This window comes from Cariama cristata, unplaced genomic scaffold (assembly GCF_000690535.1).
Source record: "Cariama cristata isolate BGI_N322 unplaced genomic scaffold, ASM69053v1 scaffold11093, whole genome shotgun sequence".
Taxonomy (NCBI): Eukaryota; Metazoa; Chordata; class Aves; order Cariamiformes; family Cariamidae; genus Cariama; species Cariama cristata.
Window position 1 is genome coordinate 34,552 of NW_009607835.1, and position 16,197 is coordinate 50,748.

The following is a 16,197-nucleotide window of genomic DNA, read 5'->3' on the forward strand; positions in this document are numbered from 1 at the left end:
AAGATGAATACAAGAAGTCTATCAGAAGCAACAGATACAAATAGATAAAGAATTATCACTCTTCTAATGGGAAAACTATTTATAGCAGCTTCCTCTCAGAGGAACAGGAACATATACCACAATCCTCTAGACATATATTTAAAGCAGAGTATAACGCTGACAGCAAGTATTGTGGGACAAGGCTAAGGGAAGAGATAAGAGGTCTTGCTAAAGTAGTATATTAAGGTATCTACCAAGCAAAAGAAAAATTGAAAGAACACCCCTTCTTAATTGGGTGGGGGAAGGAATGGGAGAACAACTACTACTAAGCCAGGAAGCTCCTAACAAGGCTGTACAGTAAGTGTTACTGAAAAGGAATGGTGCCTTCACTCAGCAGACACGTACTACTACTTACTACTCCTTGGCAGTCAGGTAGTTAAGTGTCCTCCTTATATTGGGAATTTAATGCCCACAAAACAAGAAAGCTAGAAGGGTTTATATCAAGGTAGCCTTTGCCTGCTTTATCTCCCGTTTGAAGCTGCCAGTTACTTTATCCCAAGGTTCCTTAAAGGAAGCACTAGGACATACCAAAAACAAATTTTTGTTACAAAATATCCTCAAGCTCAGGAAAGAGACAAAACCTTCACAGACTTATTTTTTAACACCAGAGGATGCAGTTATCCTTCTTAAGATACATGCTGCATTCCTTCTCATCCCATTATTACAGCTGTAACTTACCCCAACACGCTCTGGGTAGACTCCCGCACGAAGAAAGGAAGCCTTCCAGCTATCCACCTCCTCCTGAGTCTCACAGGCCAGCTCCAGCTGCCGGTAGTCCTTGTAAACATTCCTGGGAGGAAGACAAACATTTTATTCTTCTCTATTGCAAATCAGAAATTTGCCCAGATTTGACAGATGCCAATGACCAGTGAATCCTGTCATCTTAAGGCAGAGACACTTAGTCCCTTGCTAGTATCCTCACGACAACCCTGCAAAAGGGAAAGGAAATGAATTTATTTTTTTTTCATGAGCAAGTTTGATTGCCCTCAGATCAGCTGTGTGTTTCAACAGGGTCTGCAAGATTCCCTTGTCAATTCTGCTCACCACTGGACTTCTCCAGCCAGCCTGGGTCCCCTGTCTCCTACGGTTTTCCCTAGTCACCCACTAAGAGCATTGATTATAAATACACACTCCAGCCACAGGCCAGACCCACGTAACAGCACCAAATAGCTGAAGGCCAAGGTCACACTGCAGGTCATGCACTGGTGAAGAAAGAAAACAGTACATATCTGTAAGATCAGAAGGAATCAAGTCAAAGTTTTTAATGAAAGAAGTCTCCTGTCTCCTCCAAAACTGGCTATCCTTAAAGGGTACACCTTCCTGGACAGCTATCCCAACACACTCATCTCTACTCCCTCCTATCTAATATTATATAAATACTGTCCCTAGCTTCAACAGCTTGGCATGTTGAGATGTGAGCATACCTCTGTTCAGTGTTGAAGAGCGCAAAGATGTGCTTGCTGGACATGAACCCCTTCTCAACATCTCGCAGTTTCAGGTTATCCACTGGTAACATATACTTCTTCTCCTTCTCCTGAAAAGGGGATCAGTAACAAGTCACTCACTGCTCCAACAAAGCCTCTACTCTGCCAGTGCAGAGGAGTCCATCAGCAATACAGCCCCCACATCACCAGGGAGGGATTCTCTGTCCTCTGGTCCCTTAAGTCTGTGAAAAAAGGGGACGTCTAGAAACAAGACTTTGTCCTTCCCGACTGCTTTTGTGATGTGGCCCAACAACCCTGCCCCATTAACTCCTCCAGGAGCAGGCAGCAGCATGGCACTGTCCCAGTTCCCCAGGTTGTGATCAACATCAAGGTCCTCACCCTTCCCAGCAAGGAGTCAGTCAGCACTAAGACCCTCACCAGCTACTTGGCACCCACAGCAGGTCTGGCTGGGAAAGGCTCCTCATGCCTCTTCTCAGGACAGCATTAATGGGGGGAAAACACTGCTGCTGGTCATAGATGGGGCAAGCAGCCCTCACAGCCCCACTGTCACCACCTCAGTGTTTTACTTTTAACCACTACAAGCCTATATCCAGGTTCAAGAAAAGCCAAGCATGTGATAGAGAAGCTGGTTTGACACAGAAGTTATGGACTGTATCGCTGTATCGACTTAAGTTCACCTCTTCAGAAAAGCTGTCTTTCTCACCTCATCCTATCACTGTCCTACACTATTGGTTACTGTGAACTCTTTTGAAGTATTAGTTAAGCAATAATATAAATATGCATCAGAAGATCAAAGAGCAGGTCTGGCTACAATAAGACAGGTTACTATAAGGTTACCTGAAGGTCTCCTGTGTTGAAAAAAACCAGCTAGGTATGCTCATTAATTAAAATCTCATGCTCTGAACGATTAGAAGCTCAAGCAATATGGGCAGTTTACTGCTTGGTGAATGTTAAAAACCAGAGTCTGAAATTTCAGTGACCAGACTGAGAAAAAGCTTTAAGGGACCTGTTTTTCAGAGTAACTGCACCCTCCAGTCTAGTTCTTATGAGACATCTCCAGCTGAACACAGAACAAGGTATCCAAAAACCAATCTCAACATTTTTGACCCCTTCTTTGTTAAAAGAAACTTGATCTTAATTTTTACATTTACATTCAGAAACTAAGTCAGAAGTCATTCTCCCCACTTAGTCTCAAATCTGGACCTAAGGCAAATTAACAGCGGTGCGTTTGGTTTCAGGTCCCCATTTGGAACACCCAGTTCCAGCTGGACATGATACCCCACCATGACAAGAGAGGGAGCCATCACACTGGTCTCCAAAAGGCAGAATGCAGCTATCCAAGACTGAAACGGAGCATACTTTTGTGTGCAAGCAGGCATGTGCGACTGTCCCCTTGTGAGCATCTTATGTGTTTGTAGACCTTTCTTGGCTGGAAACAAGAAAACATGATTGCTCTCAGGGGAAACAGGAATGGAAAACAACAATGGGTCAGTGAGCAGAGCTCCAGAAGAGCTAGCTAGAAAAGAAGGGCAGCGCAGAGCAGCAGATAAGAATGACAAAGCTGCTGAGCACAAACACCCAGAGGATGGGAAGTCCAGCCTAACATCCTCTTAAGTTTCAGCTAAAATGACTTGAGTTTGCTGAGGATATCAGACACCACACAGAGTTCAGACATACCCCAGAGATCAAACTATACCAGTCCATTACAAAATTTACACAGGAATATCCTAGAAGCCAGCATCTAGAAAACAGAAGAGATCACTTTCATAGCTGCCAAACTCTCTATTCTCTCTCAAAGATGCCAGGCTATGAAAGTAGGAGACTTCTTTCCAAGCACGTTTCCCTGAATTTTTTTTTAATATTGTTTATCAGTCTAGATTACAGGTGGGTAAGCATTTTTGTAATGAGACATCTGTCTGCCAGACACTGGTGTCTGAGCCACACAGACCACTTCAGGTTCTATAAGCCACAAACAGCTTCCAGCTTTCTGTTACTTTGGGTTATTATCCTGGTTTAGGTTGAACTAGTGATCTAGAAGTGAAGTACATCAATTGCTAAGTCTCTAGGCAAGATAGACCATCCCCGCTGCAGTCTCACTTAACTGGAACCCCCTGCATCCACCTCAGAGTCTCTGGGCTAGTAAAAAACAAAAAACAACTGACACTAAAGTTGCCTGAGAAAAAAATCATTCTGCATTAGAACCACATCATTCCACAGAAATTCAGCAATGGAGTCACTCTTCAAGAAATAAGTCAAAAGGTAAGGGAATCCCGTGTCCCAGATATGGAAATGCATGCTCCTTGCCAGAGTTTCGACTTTCACTCCTTCCAAGCTCTTGCGTAAATGCTGCCGCATGATCGAGACAACACTATCTCTGCATGCTGATCTTTCCATACACCAGAGCAAAGACACATATATGTGTCTGCCAGCATAAAGTATCAGTCCTCCGACTCTGAGGTAGCAAGAGCAATCAAAGGGAGGACACTGGCCCAAGGCAAGAAACCCCCAACCCACACACGCTGCAATGAGCCCCTGCCGCTCTCCAACTGCCCCCCCCCCCCCCCGCCCCCCCCCCCGCCGTGAATCTATCTGAATGCCTATGCACCCACCCCCCCCCCCCCCCCCAGTCCCCCACTTCAGTCTCTCCAACTTCTCAGTTTTCAACCCAGCCTGTTTTATATCAACACTCTGACTTCATTTCCTGAATGTAGAGACAGGAAAGCGTGGAACGAGCTGCCAAGGGCTGAGCCTCTCAAAACTCTGGCTGAGCCCTCTGCCCATATGTTCGCAATCTGGCAGTACGTACTATGGCTGAATAGCGTCCTGGCCAAGAGGGGAAAAAGGGCTTCTCTCTCTAGCTTTCCAGACTTGGAGGAGGGGGAAGAGAAGGAAGAGCCAGCACACAGCAAAATGGGAAAGTAGTTTGTGAAATACTACATTCAAAGCCCTCAGTCTGATCCCAAGAGGCTTATGTTGCTCATAAGATCTCTCTCCTCATCTATAAGAGGGGGGGGGGAAAAAAATCAGGCAAAACTCTCTCTCAGCAGCAGAGCATATGTTATGTAAAGTAGGCACATTGGCTATAAGTTAATCTGTAGAGCCGCGAGGCCAAGGAGAGGTAGCGAAGTGGGAGCAGCACTCAGACTGGCTGTACAAAACAGAACATGGATGCTCAGTGTTGGCTAGGGAACGTTGCAGGCAGAGGGCTAGCAACCCCTCATCAGGGCTGCTGCTCCCAACGGCAGTCACACTGCTTGCACAGAGACCTGCAGAAAGAGATGACTGCAAGCTACTTGCACAGGCAGGGTAAGTGCCAGAGGATTACTCCCCCACCCCCAACACAGTGAGATACAGCCATATGGCTCTGTACTCTGCATCTACCAAAGAAAGAAAACACACATGGCCAGGAAGGAGACCCGGATCCATTAGCCATTCCAATTGTGGGGTGCAAAGCAGAATACCTGGAGGAGAAACGGGATGCTGCAGTTGCAGCCTGATGTTGCAACATCCTTATTGTGGCTACGTACCTCCTTATGGTGACTAAATTCTAGAGGCTGGTTTTGGCCAGAGACAGCAATGGTTTTCACTATCATCTGATTTATTTGTGGCTATCCTGTAGGTAACAGCCTACAAGAAGTTCACAAAAGTCAGCAGGCAGCAAGCCAGCCTGACTCAAAGCATTTCCTCCATTCAACCCGACTGCCTCAACAGCAAGTTAAATTTTCCTACTCTTGGATACATATGAAACAAAGCTGACAGATGCATGTGTGGGCTTCCCTAAGGTTGGAAATTGGCACTCACAGTACAAAAGAGTAACTAGCAGAATTATCAGGTCTCAGTTTGCATTTGGAGCACAAAAACTAATTAAAGGTTTCCCTGTAGCTGTTATGACAAACACCTCCTTTTGCACAGAGACAAAGGTCTGTGGATACGGGAGGAAAAAAAACCACCACATTGCCATTGTTTTAACTGGTGGCCATATGAAATTAGGAGAAATTAATTTTGCTTAAATCTCTTAATCTCCTTTCCTTCTTGTAAGGCATAAAGCAGTATGGGTAAACAAACCTACCCCAGAGGTGACTGGGGTTTCAATCAAATCATTTGTTAAACACATGCACAGCATTTTGGGAATTCCTGTAATAAAGCTCTACTCAAATAGAAAAACATGAACATCACAATTGATAATAACACACTACATGAACACATGCACGATACAAGATTATAAGGAAGAAGTCTCTCAGAAAGAGTCTGGAGAATTTGAAAGCAAGTTAGCTGAGCCTTTTAAGTTGAGCCACCCCCACCCCCCAGATGTTACCAACCACTTTCTGCTTCTTATCTTTGCAAAGAAAATGCACATTAGAAGAGCTGAATTTGAGCTGTGATTCTTCCAGGAAGCTCTAGTCATCCCGCTACACACATGCATCTTGAGACCATCTTTCCAAAACACAGCCCACCTGTATCACTTAACTTTTACCCTCAGAGCATAATTTACTGGACACTGTGATCACTGCTCCAAGCTGCAAAGCAGCTGTAATGGCTTGTTTACATCAGAAAGCTGCACTAGTTTAACTTAAACAACTTAAACATCCTAAGATTTTAAGCTGATTTAGTTCAAAAGCTCTGTAGACACTAGGCCTGGACTCATGTGATTAATCACAACAGTTACTGTTGGCTTAGTAAGCACAGCAATGGTAATCAACTCACCTGCACAGAAGTAAAGATTTTTGTTTACATCAGCAGATTTAAGGTGCAGATTTAAACATGCAGCTAACTGCAATCCTAGGAAGCCATCAGAGGGTATATGAGAAAGCACAGTCAGAAACTCAGTAGCTTAAGAGAGGCTACAGTGGCCAAAACTCCACTGTTATCACCTCTCCAAGGTCACAGCAATGCCCACCAGCCTTTGCAAAGGACAAGCAGGCATTTCTTCCTACCCCTGACCCCACGCCAGGGCAGGGATGAACAGTCCCCAAGTATATGACTTGCTTTGATGAGGTGAAGCGCAACACACGCGCAAAGTGTTGCACACCTCCAGGAACAGGAGAGGGTTGGTTACCCTCCCCCAGTGCATGGTTAGAGCCAAAGTGGGAGTTCTGGGCGTTCATATTTTTTTGGCCACAAGTCTTAACCATCCACCAGCACGCACCCAAGAGAAGGGAATCCTGGAAGAGAGACATGCAGCATACATAAAGCCCTCTTTATCCCTGCAGCACCAGGGAGAGAAGGAGCAAACCGCACAGGCTAGGGCTAACATCTGGAATCATTCTATGGGAGCCAAGCGCCACAGAAAGCGACAGCATTCCTCAAGTTTCCATGCGGGGTAGGGAACCTTCCTTTCCCCCCCGCCAACCTCATCCGTCAGCCAGCTCGCTTCCTGCCAACCTCCGGCCTTCCCAGCAGCCAGCAAGCTCCTCCCTCGGGTCTAGTTAGCTTTCCACTGCCACATCAATTGAGGCAGAAGGACAGAAGGGAAGCAAGAAGGGAGGGAGCAAAAAACAGAAGAGGGAGGGAGGCAGGCTCAGCAATGTCAGACATAGTGGGGGGAGAAAAAGAGGGGACGTGGATTGCTTCTGCAGTAGCCGGAGGTGAGCTGCAAAGGCAACTGGCCAAAGCAGGTCAAAGGATCCTTTTGAGGGCCTGGAAGCAAAGGCTGGTCCTGTTTGAGCTCTGCTCCGGAGCCCAGGCAAAGGGCTGATGTAAAGGACAGAACTGGGCAGAAGGAGATGAGGATGCGTGGGGCCTGGGAATGCTCCCACACAGCTCCACAGGGAAGAAAAGGAGTGGAATGAAGCAACAGGTTCTGCACACCTGGGTGACAGCCAAAACTTTACAGCATTTCTTACTCAAACAACAGTAATTTATTAATTTTTTTTTTTCTTCTTTCTAAAAAGGTGCAGCATACCCCAGGTGGAAGCCAGGTACCAGCCCGACGCCAGCACTGGATGAGGAAAGAGCTTAGAAGCTTGCTCCAAACTGGAAACATGCAGAGAGCAGCATTTCTTCTCCCCAGTTGCCAGAGGAGGATGTTTTTCCCAATCAGGACTTGGACTTTCTTTCACTCCATCTCTGCCCCCAAAGCCCCATCCCAAAAGCAGGGAGGGGAAAGGACTAATGAGCTGCTGATAGCCGGAAAGCAGATCGCAGAGGCTCCACTCCGTCTGCCCAGTGTTCAGACTACCTGTTCAGGACTACGAGATTGTACAGTAGTCTGCACATTGGTTAGGCTGTGCTGGGATACACCACACACTGCCAGTGCTGCACGGGGACGGCAACACCTGCATGGCAGAGCGATATGCTTGGAGCGGGTGGGCTGCGGGGATAGCTGCATGCAAAGTTCACTCATCCCTCAGCCTGGGAGGATATAACCCTTTGGAGCCGTGCTTGATGATCACTTTTACCTGCCTGTTCACCAGCCTACTCAACCCTCTTATTCCTCCTCCATCTCTCTCATCCTCTTCTTATTTCTTTCAGCTTCATGCACTTGTCCCCAAGGGTAGCTGTGTTGAAGAAGCTTGTGTTTCACATGCTAAACTTTGCCATAAAATGCAGAGACAGACACAAGGGCCTGGCGGAGTTACAACCGCATTGTGCTTTGCTACCTGAGAAGGCAGGATCGAGCACAGAAAGGTGACTGGAGAAAGGGGATTTTACATCATAAAGAATGCTGGCCATTAATATAAACAAAAACCCACAAAGTATTGAAAGTTGGAGGTTCGGATGCTCTGGAAGTTGTGTTTGCTTTGATGTTTGTCTGGAAAAGAAAGAAGAGAAACAGTGACTGAAAGCATAAGTGAGGACTGGTTAAGACTAAGGTATTATCCATGGCAAAATATGCACTTGTAAAGAAAGATGAGTGAATGAATGAAAGAGCTCCATAGAGGATGTAAAGAGAAGGAACATTTTCCAGACAGCACCCGAGAGCAGTGTGAAAGCAGGAAAGGAAGAACCTCAGAGCAGACCTGCTCCTATGGTCTTCAAACAAGCTGGATGCAAAAACCAGGCTGCAGCCAGACCTATCACAGCAAGTTTCTGATGACTCGTAGGCATCAGAGCAAAGACAAAAGGATTTCTACCAGCTGAGCTGGGCCTCAAGGGCACAGACTGTTGGGGGTGTTGGGGAAAGAGAACAGAAGGGGAGTTCATGTGTGTACAGTGGGAAAACAATCTCAGTTTTGATCAATGTATTTATTTTTAAACTAGAATTGGGTACAAGACATTGACAGGTACAGAATAAGCAGCTATCTAGGGACTGTCAATAAGGTCACATCTTCCCCAGGACAGAATAGCTTTGTACTTCAGGCAAAAGAGAAGGCATGAAGATGGAGAAAGAGCTCAAGCACAACTGATGGAGCAGGAATCAACATGGTGCATAAAGAATATGAAGCACCCCCACGCACCTGAAAGTAGCTAGAACTCTGCGCCCACCCCTCCTGTACACACACAGGACTCAAATGCACTGACATTGCATGCAACAATACTTTCACACAAGCAAATAAAGCTATATCCTTATGTAGCACCTGTTCTTACAAGCGCCAAATTTCTAGTACAGGATTTACCTGAGTAAGGACAGAAGGTCCCATCTGTATTGTATATTCACACAAATTCCCAAAGGAAACATCAGATATATCCATGTACCCAGCTGTGCAAACCCTCCGGCACACAGTGGCACAGTCCCAGGCACTCCGACAGAAACAGTCACCCTTGCAGAGCAGAGGACGCAGGGGTTCCCTCCAGCAGGCAGTAAGCTTTACTAGTAGGAACCACTGAGCACAGTGCTCATTGCACCTTGCCTACAAGGTCCCCATCACCAGCAGCTCTAAGCTCAGCTCACAGACCCTCTTTTTCAGCAGGCAGGAAAGCCCTGCAGAGAAGTGGGTGTTGTACATTTCATAAAGGATTCAGGCAGAAGGATTATTCAAATCAAGTTCTTGTATCGTGTCCACTATGGTGGTCGCTGAGCAGCCAGCCAGTGTGCTGCAGTGCTGTGCTGCTGCTCCAGCCCTGGGGATGCTGTGGCCTCCCTGAGCAAGGAAATCTTGCTCTATATTGCCAGCAGCCAGAGCAGGCTCCTCCCCACCGCTGGCCTGCAGCCTAATCCCACAGGGTTCAGGAGGCACAGGCACCTCAGGAGGGTCTCCAGGTCTTGGGAGGCCAGCTTTCTGTGGGGCCGCTTGCCATGGGGCCACTGCTTGACTCACTGAAAGGAGACAGGAAGAAAAACAGAGAGCCCAGGAGCACACACACATGCTCTTGGCAGCAAGGCAAAGTGGGGAGCCAAATTTCCACCCCCGCCTGGCCTGCTCTTTCCTTCCCCTCCCATTCCTCAGCACACTCCTTCAGACCCCTCCAGAGTATCAACAGCCATATATCCCTGCTAACAACATGTAATGCTGGGCCCTTTAAGACATTTTAAGTTTCAGTTCCTTTCTTCAGAGGCAGGGGAAAAACAAGCCAGCACCGCAGAAAGACTGGTATTTTACTAATGGGGTCCAGATGTCTTCGTTCTGCAGACGCTGGGTCCTGGCATGCAAAATAGGGCAGGGAGAGGCTGTACCCCAACTCCTCCCAGCTCCAGAGGTGCTACCCTTAGCCTTCACCCTCACCCCACTGCACACATCATCACCCCCAGCCCAGCCACCAGCACTCCCATCCACACAAGACTGGTTCAGCTCCCTCCTTGTTCCCTCTGGAAAGCTGCCAGAGCACAGGGGAACTGGGACAAGAGAGCCCACAGAAGTGCAGGGTGGGGCAGATAAAGCCCCCCCCCTTCCTCCCAGAGCTTAAATGAAGAAAGATCATGGTGTACAGCCTTTAAAAACACATGAGAACATTTCAGGCACTGTAGAGGACACAAGTCCTCCTGACTTGGTGGAGAAGGAGAGCCCTGGGACAGACATGCAAAGATAACCCTGTCTGACAGATGGCCATGCACTGCAGACTGCTCTTTGGGATGGAGCCAGCTCCATGCAGGACTAAGGCCTGGGATGGGAATCCCCATGCTCACGGCTCTCCAAGTTGCCCCTCAAATGCATCAACTTTTAGCCTGACTCAACGATGGAATCCAGGTGGACGTTGCTTCCTTTCTCCCTCACAACAGTCAGTGATCAAGGAGTTGAACCTGGGGAGGAAGCAAATAAAAACATGCTTCCCTTCCCCCCCCCCCCAGTTGAAGACAAAGGCTCCTTTCTCAGAGGCACCTCAGACCTCATCAGCACTGGTTCTCCTGTGTTTAAGGCACCAACGCTGGCAGGGAACTGTTTTCATGAGGCAGCTCTACCTCTTGCTATGCAGAAGAGAAACAGTGCAGATCCCCAGTTGCTATTGACCCTCATGGCTGCCCTCCCACAGGAGACAAGGGAGGTCCCATTCCCATCCCGGGCAACAGGAATCTATCAACAGTTTACACATCCCCACTGCAGCCCTCCCTCCCACTCCTCAGGGAAGAACAGGCAGTTCTGATCAACTCTGTAATACAGATGTAGCAGCCGGCTTTGATTAAACCACTTGATGTTTATAACCACTCAACCTGCATATGCAACCTAGAGGAAAGCGAAGCCTCCCCAAGCAATTCTGAATACAAAGAGCAGGGGTCTTACAGCAGAGACACACTGATTTAGCAAACACATTTCAATGCCTGGTTCTTTAATTGGGAAACTGCTGCCTGCTCATCCCTAGCAGCACAGCAGCAGTCTCCATGCAGAAAGTGATATTTAGAGGCTGATTCATCACCATATGTCATCATTTCCACCTGCCGAGAATGAAACAGGCCCACTCATACGAACCAGACAAGAAGCCAGGCCTAGCTTCAGCTCCCAGGCACACGACTGTATGCCTCTGAACACCTGAGGGACACAAACCACAATAAGAGACAGAGCAGTTTCTTCATTTGCAGTCAGAAACCCCGATCAACTCAGGATGCATGACATCATACCAGGCATTTTTCATCCCCCAGCACATTGAGTGGGGCTAACCCTTCCAATCGTGCTTACCAAAACCATCCAGCTATTTTGTCTTTTCAAAGTAATCAGAAAAGACTATTATCTACCTTTGTCTTGCACAGGAAGCAACACACTGTTGAAAATGATAGTTTCAGCTGGGACAGATCTGTCCACTTGTATCATTTCCCACTGAAGCAGAAAGACATCACAGCACATTGCCAGAATTCCTAATATTCAAGATTTTCAAGCAACTCCACACAGTATGTCCATATTCCTATCAGTGATATTCTACACATCACTGTACTTTTGATCAGCAGTACTCTAACCATCCACAATTCATACAAGTTTTTAAAAAAAGCGTTAACTGGTATATTCAATATAGAAACATTAAAGAAAAGACACTCCTGCTATGCGGGTTTAACAACTGAATCCTGGAGAGATTAAGTAATTTACTCAAAAGTCGGAAGGAGCCAGCACCTGAGCTGTAGCTTCACAGCTCCTGCTGTGATGCTCAGAAAGGAGATAGCTTTTTTTTTTTCTCTTGTGACCAGCAGAGATGCGTGAAAGCCTCTGCCATCCGTCTTCAGGAAGCTCATCATGGCTGCCCCACAAATGCCAAAAAGTCCAAGTCTGGGAACTAACTCATCACACCCTTGATCACAGCTGCTACAGCAAGACAAAAAGGTCAAATTCATTCCAGGTGTCTGTCAACTTTCTGCTGAGCCAGGGCTTCAAGTAAAGATGTTACTCCTTGTACATCAAAAAAAGCCATGTTCACATCGAGCATGGCTGAGACCACAGGCAACCCAGACCAAGGATAGTTTTGGCTTGTGTCACAAGCTGCAGGCAGTACTCAGAAGATATACCTGTAACATCCAGTGAACTGAAGGCCTTATCCTCATCAGATGCCCAAGACAAGTCACAGAGCTGAGCTACTCACCTCATCATCCTTGTACCAGGAGAGGTTTTCCGCTGTCAGGACAAACCAATACTCCTTGGAGCCACCCTTCATGATCCCAATGTTGTTGATGGTGAGCCAACCCTTTCGGATGACCTAAGGGGATGGAAGCAGTGAGCATTAACAAGGGCCCTAAAACCCTGACCTTAGGCAACAGAGGAAAGATCAGAGGGTATCCCTACACACAGAGTAGTATGGAAAGACAAGGAACACCGTGCTCTCTGCTGCTGCCAGAAGAGCCCCCCACTCAACTGGCCAGTGAAGGTCTTTGCCTCAAAAGGGCCAGGAATAGTACGAAAAGGACGCAGGAAGGAACTTGGCAGTGCTGTGCATTATACCCTCTGCTAAAAGGAAAGAGATGCAGGAAGAACTGCACCAAGAATGCCTCGGACACCAGCACAACCTACAAGCACCAGATCACAGCAATGCACCCAGAAAAGGCCATGCCTAGAGAAAACCAGGACACCAGCACACCTTTTGGCACACCGCACGTGCAGAGTGCTTCATTCAACTTGGAGGTCGGGGGAACCAGTTCAAGAAAAGATGGGCAAGCAACCCAGAAAAAATTGAGTTTAGTAAAAAGGAGACACTAAGTATAACAGAACAAAATGGTGCATCTGGAATTAGTACCCTGGACTTCAGCATGCCCAGGCATTTGAGTAATCATATTAATTTAGGGCAAAATAAGTTTCTTTAAGTTTAGTCCGTAAAGAAGCCAGGCTATTACTCTAGGGAACTCTAATTCACCAAGTGCTGGTTTAGAGCCTCACACATGCAAAAATCAAATGCAAGTATGTGTCAGCTTAAATGCTTTAGCATTTATATGTCCTACTGCACTGTTACCACCCCAAAACATCTGCATGCATTATGTGCGTGTACCTTGTATGAATGTGCTTGCTGAAAACAACCTGGCATTGAAAGAACTATGTGACTGCACTGCGTATTAGCAAGTTGCACTGTGTGAGCAGCCTACCATAGAGGTACACAATCTTTTTAATTATCAATGTACCCTATAAAGGTAAATGTAGGAGCACTGGATCTTCATCTCATGCCTATCGATAAGCTCGAGATAGTCCTATTCTCTCTGTGGACAGGAGAGGGCAGAACCACACATCCCTGGATTATTGCTTTTCATCTCCACCCACTCACAAGATGTACCAGCAGTTCTGAAATTTTCCTCAACATACTACCTTTTCACCTCATTTCTGCTTCACCTGTGTCTAGTGCCAGCTGCCCTCCTCTCCCCATTCCACAGCAGAGGGAATAATTTGTTTATCCACTGTTCTTGCCTTCCCAGATGCAACATTAATGTTCATTAGCACACCCTGCTGAGTGGCCTTCTACTCACCAGGATCTCATCCTGCAAAGGGGAACCATAGCAACAGCAGCAGAGCAGAGAGCAGGAGAGGAGCAAAGAGAGGAGAGATTGTTACTAGGAAAGCTGGAGCAGGAGAAGAGAGGCTCAAAAATAAAATAAATTGGAAGCTGGTACCAAATCTTTTACCCCAGGTTTTAATAAAAGCAACCCCCATCCCAAAATAAAGTCTGCTAATGGGAAAGCCAAAGCACTTTACAGGTAGATCCAGAGTTTGCCCTTTGCACTCTTTTCCACTCAGCTCTTCTGTAAGGTATACTGCAGAGGATGGGGTTCCCTACAGCAGCTCCGAGATCCCATGAAATGGATGGCTGGCCAGCCCAACCTGCTGACCCACCTGCCTGCCAACAGTACTGAAACAGCCTGCATGTTTCTGTGCAGGGAAAGGTGGTCAGACATGTTCTAAAGAGGATGGATGTCAGGAGTGAATGTCTTTAAAAATACCAAGCAAAAGCATTTGCCTCCATTCTCTATGAAGCTGCTTGTAAGGCCTTGTTTCTAACAAGATCTTCTAGCCTAGATAGCCTTGCCATGTCCCCAGCAAACCTGGGAGAAAGTGTCATTAGCCCCTTTTTAATTGTATTTACACTCCTTACAGTTCCTGAAGGAATAAGGGAACTCCTCCCCAGAAGACTGCTGTCTTCTCCCATTGGTGTGTTCTCATACATACCCAGTGCAACCATGGCTTTAATCACCCTTTGTCTCCCTGTACAGAGGTTTAAGTGTTTCCAGTGAAGTTTTCCAGAAGAGAGTCCATGAACTCTCTTCAAATCCCTTTCCAGAAAGTAGATACCACCGATGGGAAAGACAACTAGAAGAGACATTCTGTACTGTAACAGTTCAGACCTAGTGTTCTGTACCCTGAGGGGTACAGGGATTCACACAACATTAACAAGGATTTCTACCAGAAAAGCAAGACCAGATTCTTTATTATCAAGCATCCATTTCCCTCTACAACACTTTCCCTCCATTGCCACTACGTGCTCAGTTCTTCCTGACTGCAGTGAGCCTAAAACACTTTCCTCCAGGTATAAACAGAGTTTGATGAGTTAAAAAAAAAAAAAGAACTTGGACCACTGCTGCATCCAGCCCAGCACTTCTCCACCTGGTAACTTCCAGGTAGCAAACATGTCCTTCTTGCAGCAGTGAAGGAGATGGAACTTGGCCTACCTGGTTGCCAGCTGCCTTCTTCTTGCTCATCTGGCTGCTCCTCTGCTGAGCACTGCAAACAACAGCAGAGACATTCAAAACCCCTCAGGCTCTTCTTGATCACCTGAATCCTGCTCCCATCAGACAGCTGCTACAGTGAGTTCATGCCCCTCACCACTGGCTTCCAAGCCTCGATAACCCAATCTATTTCCATCTGCACTCTCAGCATGGTCTACTCATCTTCTCACTCCCACCACAACCGTACTTGGGTCACTAACCCTCCAAAGCTGCTGCTTTTTTTTTTTTTTCCCCTGACACAACCCTAGTAGTCTAACACCCCCTTCTACACATCCCTATTCTCCTCCTTAGCCTTGCAGTACAGAACCACTGAAAAACCAGCAATATGGAGAGCTGAACCATACTCCGGGATCACAGCATCTGCACCAGGGCCTTTGCAACCTATTTACTAGAGCAGCTATAGGACAGAGCCACAGGAAACACCTAAAGAGAAGACAACAGGATATGGGTGCTTACTTGGCAAAGCCAATGAAATCCTCATGGTTTGTGTTCATGTAAGCCAGCTCGATGTCTATTAGAAGCATGACCTGTCAAAGAGAGGCAGACAGACATTAGTGATTGACACTGTTAATAGCCAGGGGCAGACAGAGCCCTGTACGTTGTTCATCTGATCAGCCCTCTGCAGCCAGACTTGGCCCTTGGCTCAGGCCCCTCCAGCCTAGATCATCCCTTCAAAGGTGTCCCCTACCCAATCTCCCTGATCCCCTACCTGATCTTTGGTCCTGCCTTCTCTCTCACGGATGTGAGTAGTAACAATCCTCTCCATCTCTTCACGCAGATGAGGGTACTGGCTGAGCTGCAAGAGAGAGAAAACGCGTGCACATGGGAAAGGGAGGTATAAAGGGGGGAGCAGCCCCCCACATGTATGCATGCATACATACACCCTGCAATCAGATATTTTCAAGGGAAGTTGTAGAAAGCTGGACTTGCAGACAGATTTTTCCAAGCTCCTGGAGGTCTGCTGGGGGCAAAGTTCATTCCCTCTTCCTTTGGGCTTCAGAGAAAAGCCCTTTTCACTCTTGCAGCAACCTTTCCGCCTCACCAGAGACCTGCTCCAAACCCACCACATTCTTCCTGGCACAAGGCTCTTGACAAACCCCAGATGTAAACGCACTGCTTGTTGGGTTTTTCCCCATTAAAGTGAACAATTTCCCTAGATGTTCAGCATCTCATTGTAGCAGGCTAAGTAGGTGAACGTCCTGCTGCTACAACCTG

The 16,197-nt window shown here is 47.0% G+C and overlaps 1 protein-coding gene across 1 annotated transcript in view; it reads right to left on the bottom strand.

Annotated features, from left to right (window-relative positions):
• DNM1 (dynamin 1) overlaps window positions 1–16,197 on the bottom strand; it is a 43,127-nt gene that overhangs the window by 10,964 nt on the left and 15,966 nt on the right. Inside the window, exons 10-16 of the mRNA XM_009696897.1 lie at window positions 15,692–15,778; window positions 15,439–15,509; window positions 14,926–14,977; window positions 13,729–13,740; window positions 12,363–12,476; window positions 1,464–1,573; window positions 718–829 (exon numbers count right to left, since the gene is read on the bottom strand). Of these exons, the coding sequence (XP_009695199.1) occupies window positions 718–829; window positions 1,464–1,573; window positions 12,363–12,476; window positions 13,729–13,740; window positions 14,926–14,977; window positions 15,439–15,509; window positions 15,692–15,778 (558 nt within the window). The remainder of the gene's footprint in view (window positions 1–717; window positions 830–1,463; window positions 1,574–12,362; window positions 12,477–13,728; window positions 13,741–14,925; window positions 14,978–15,438; window positions 15,510–15,691; window positions 15,779–16,197) is intronic.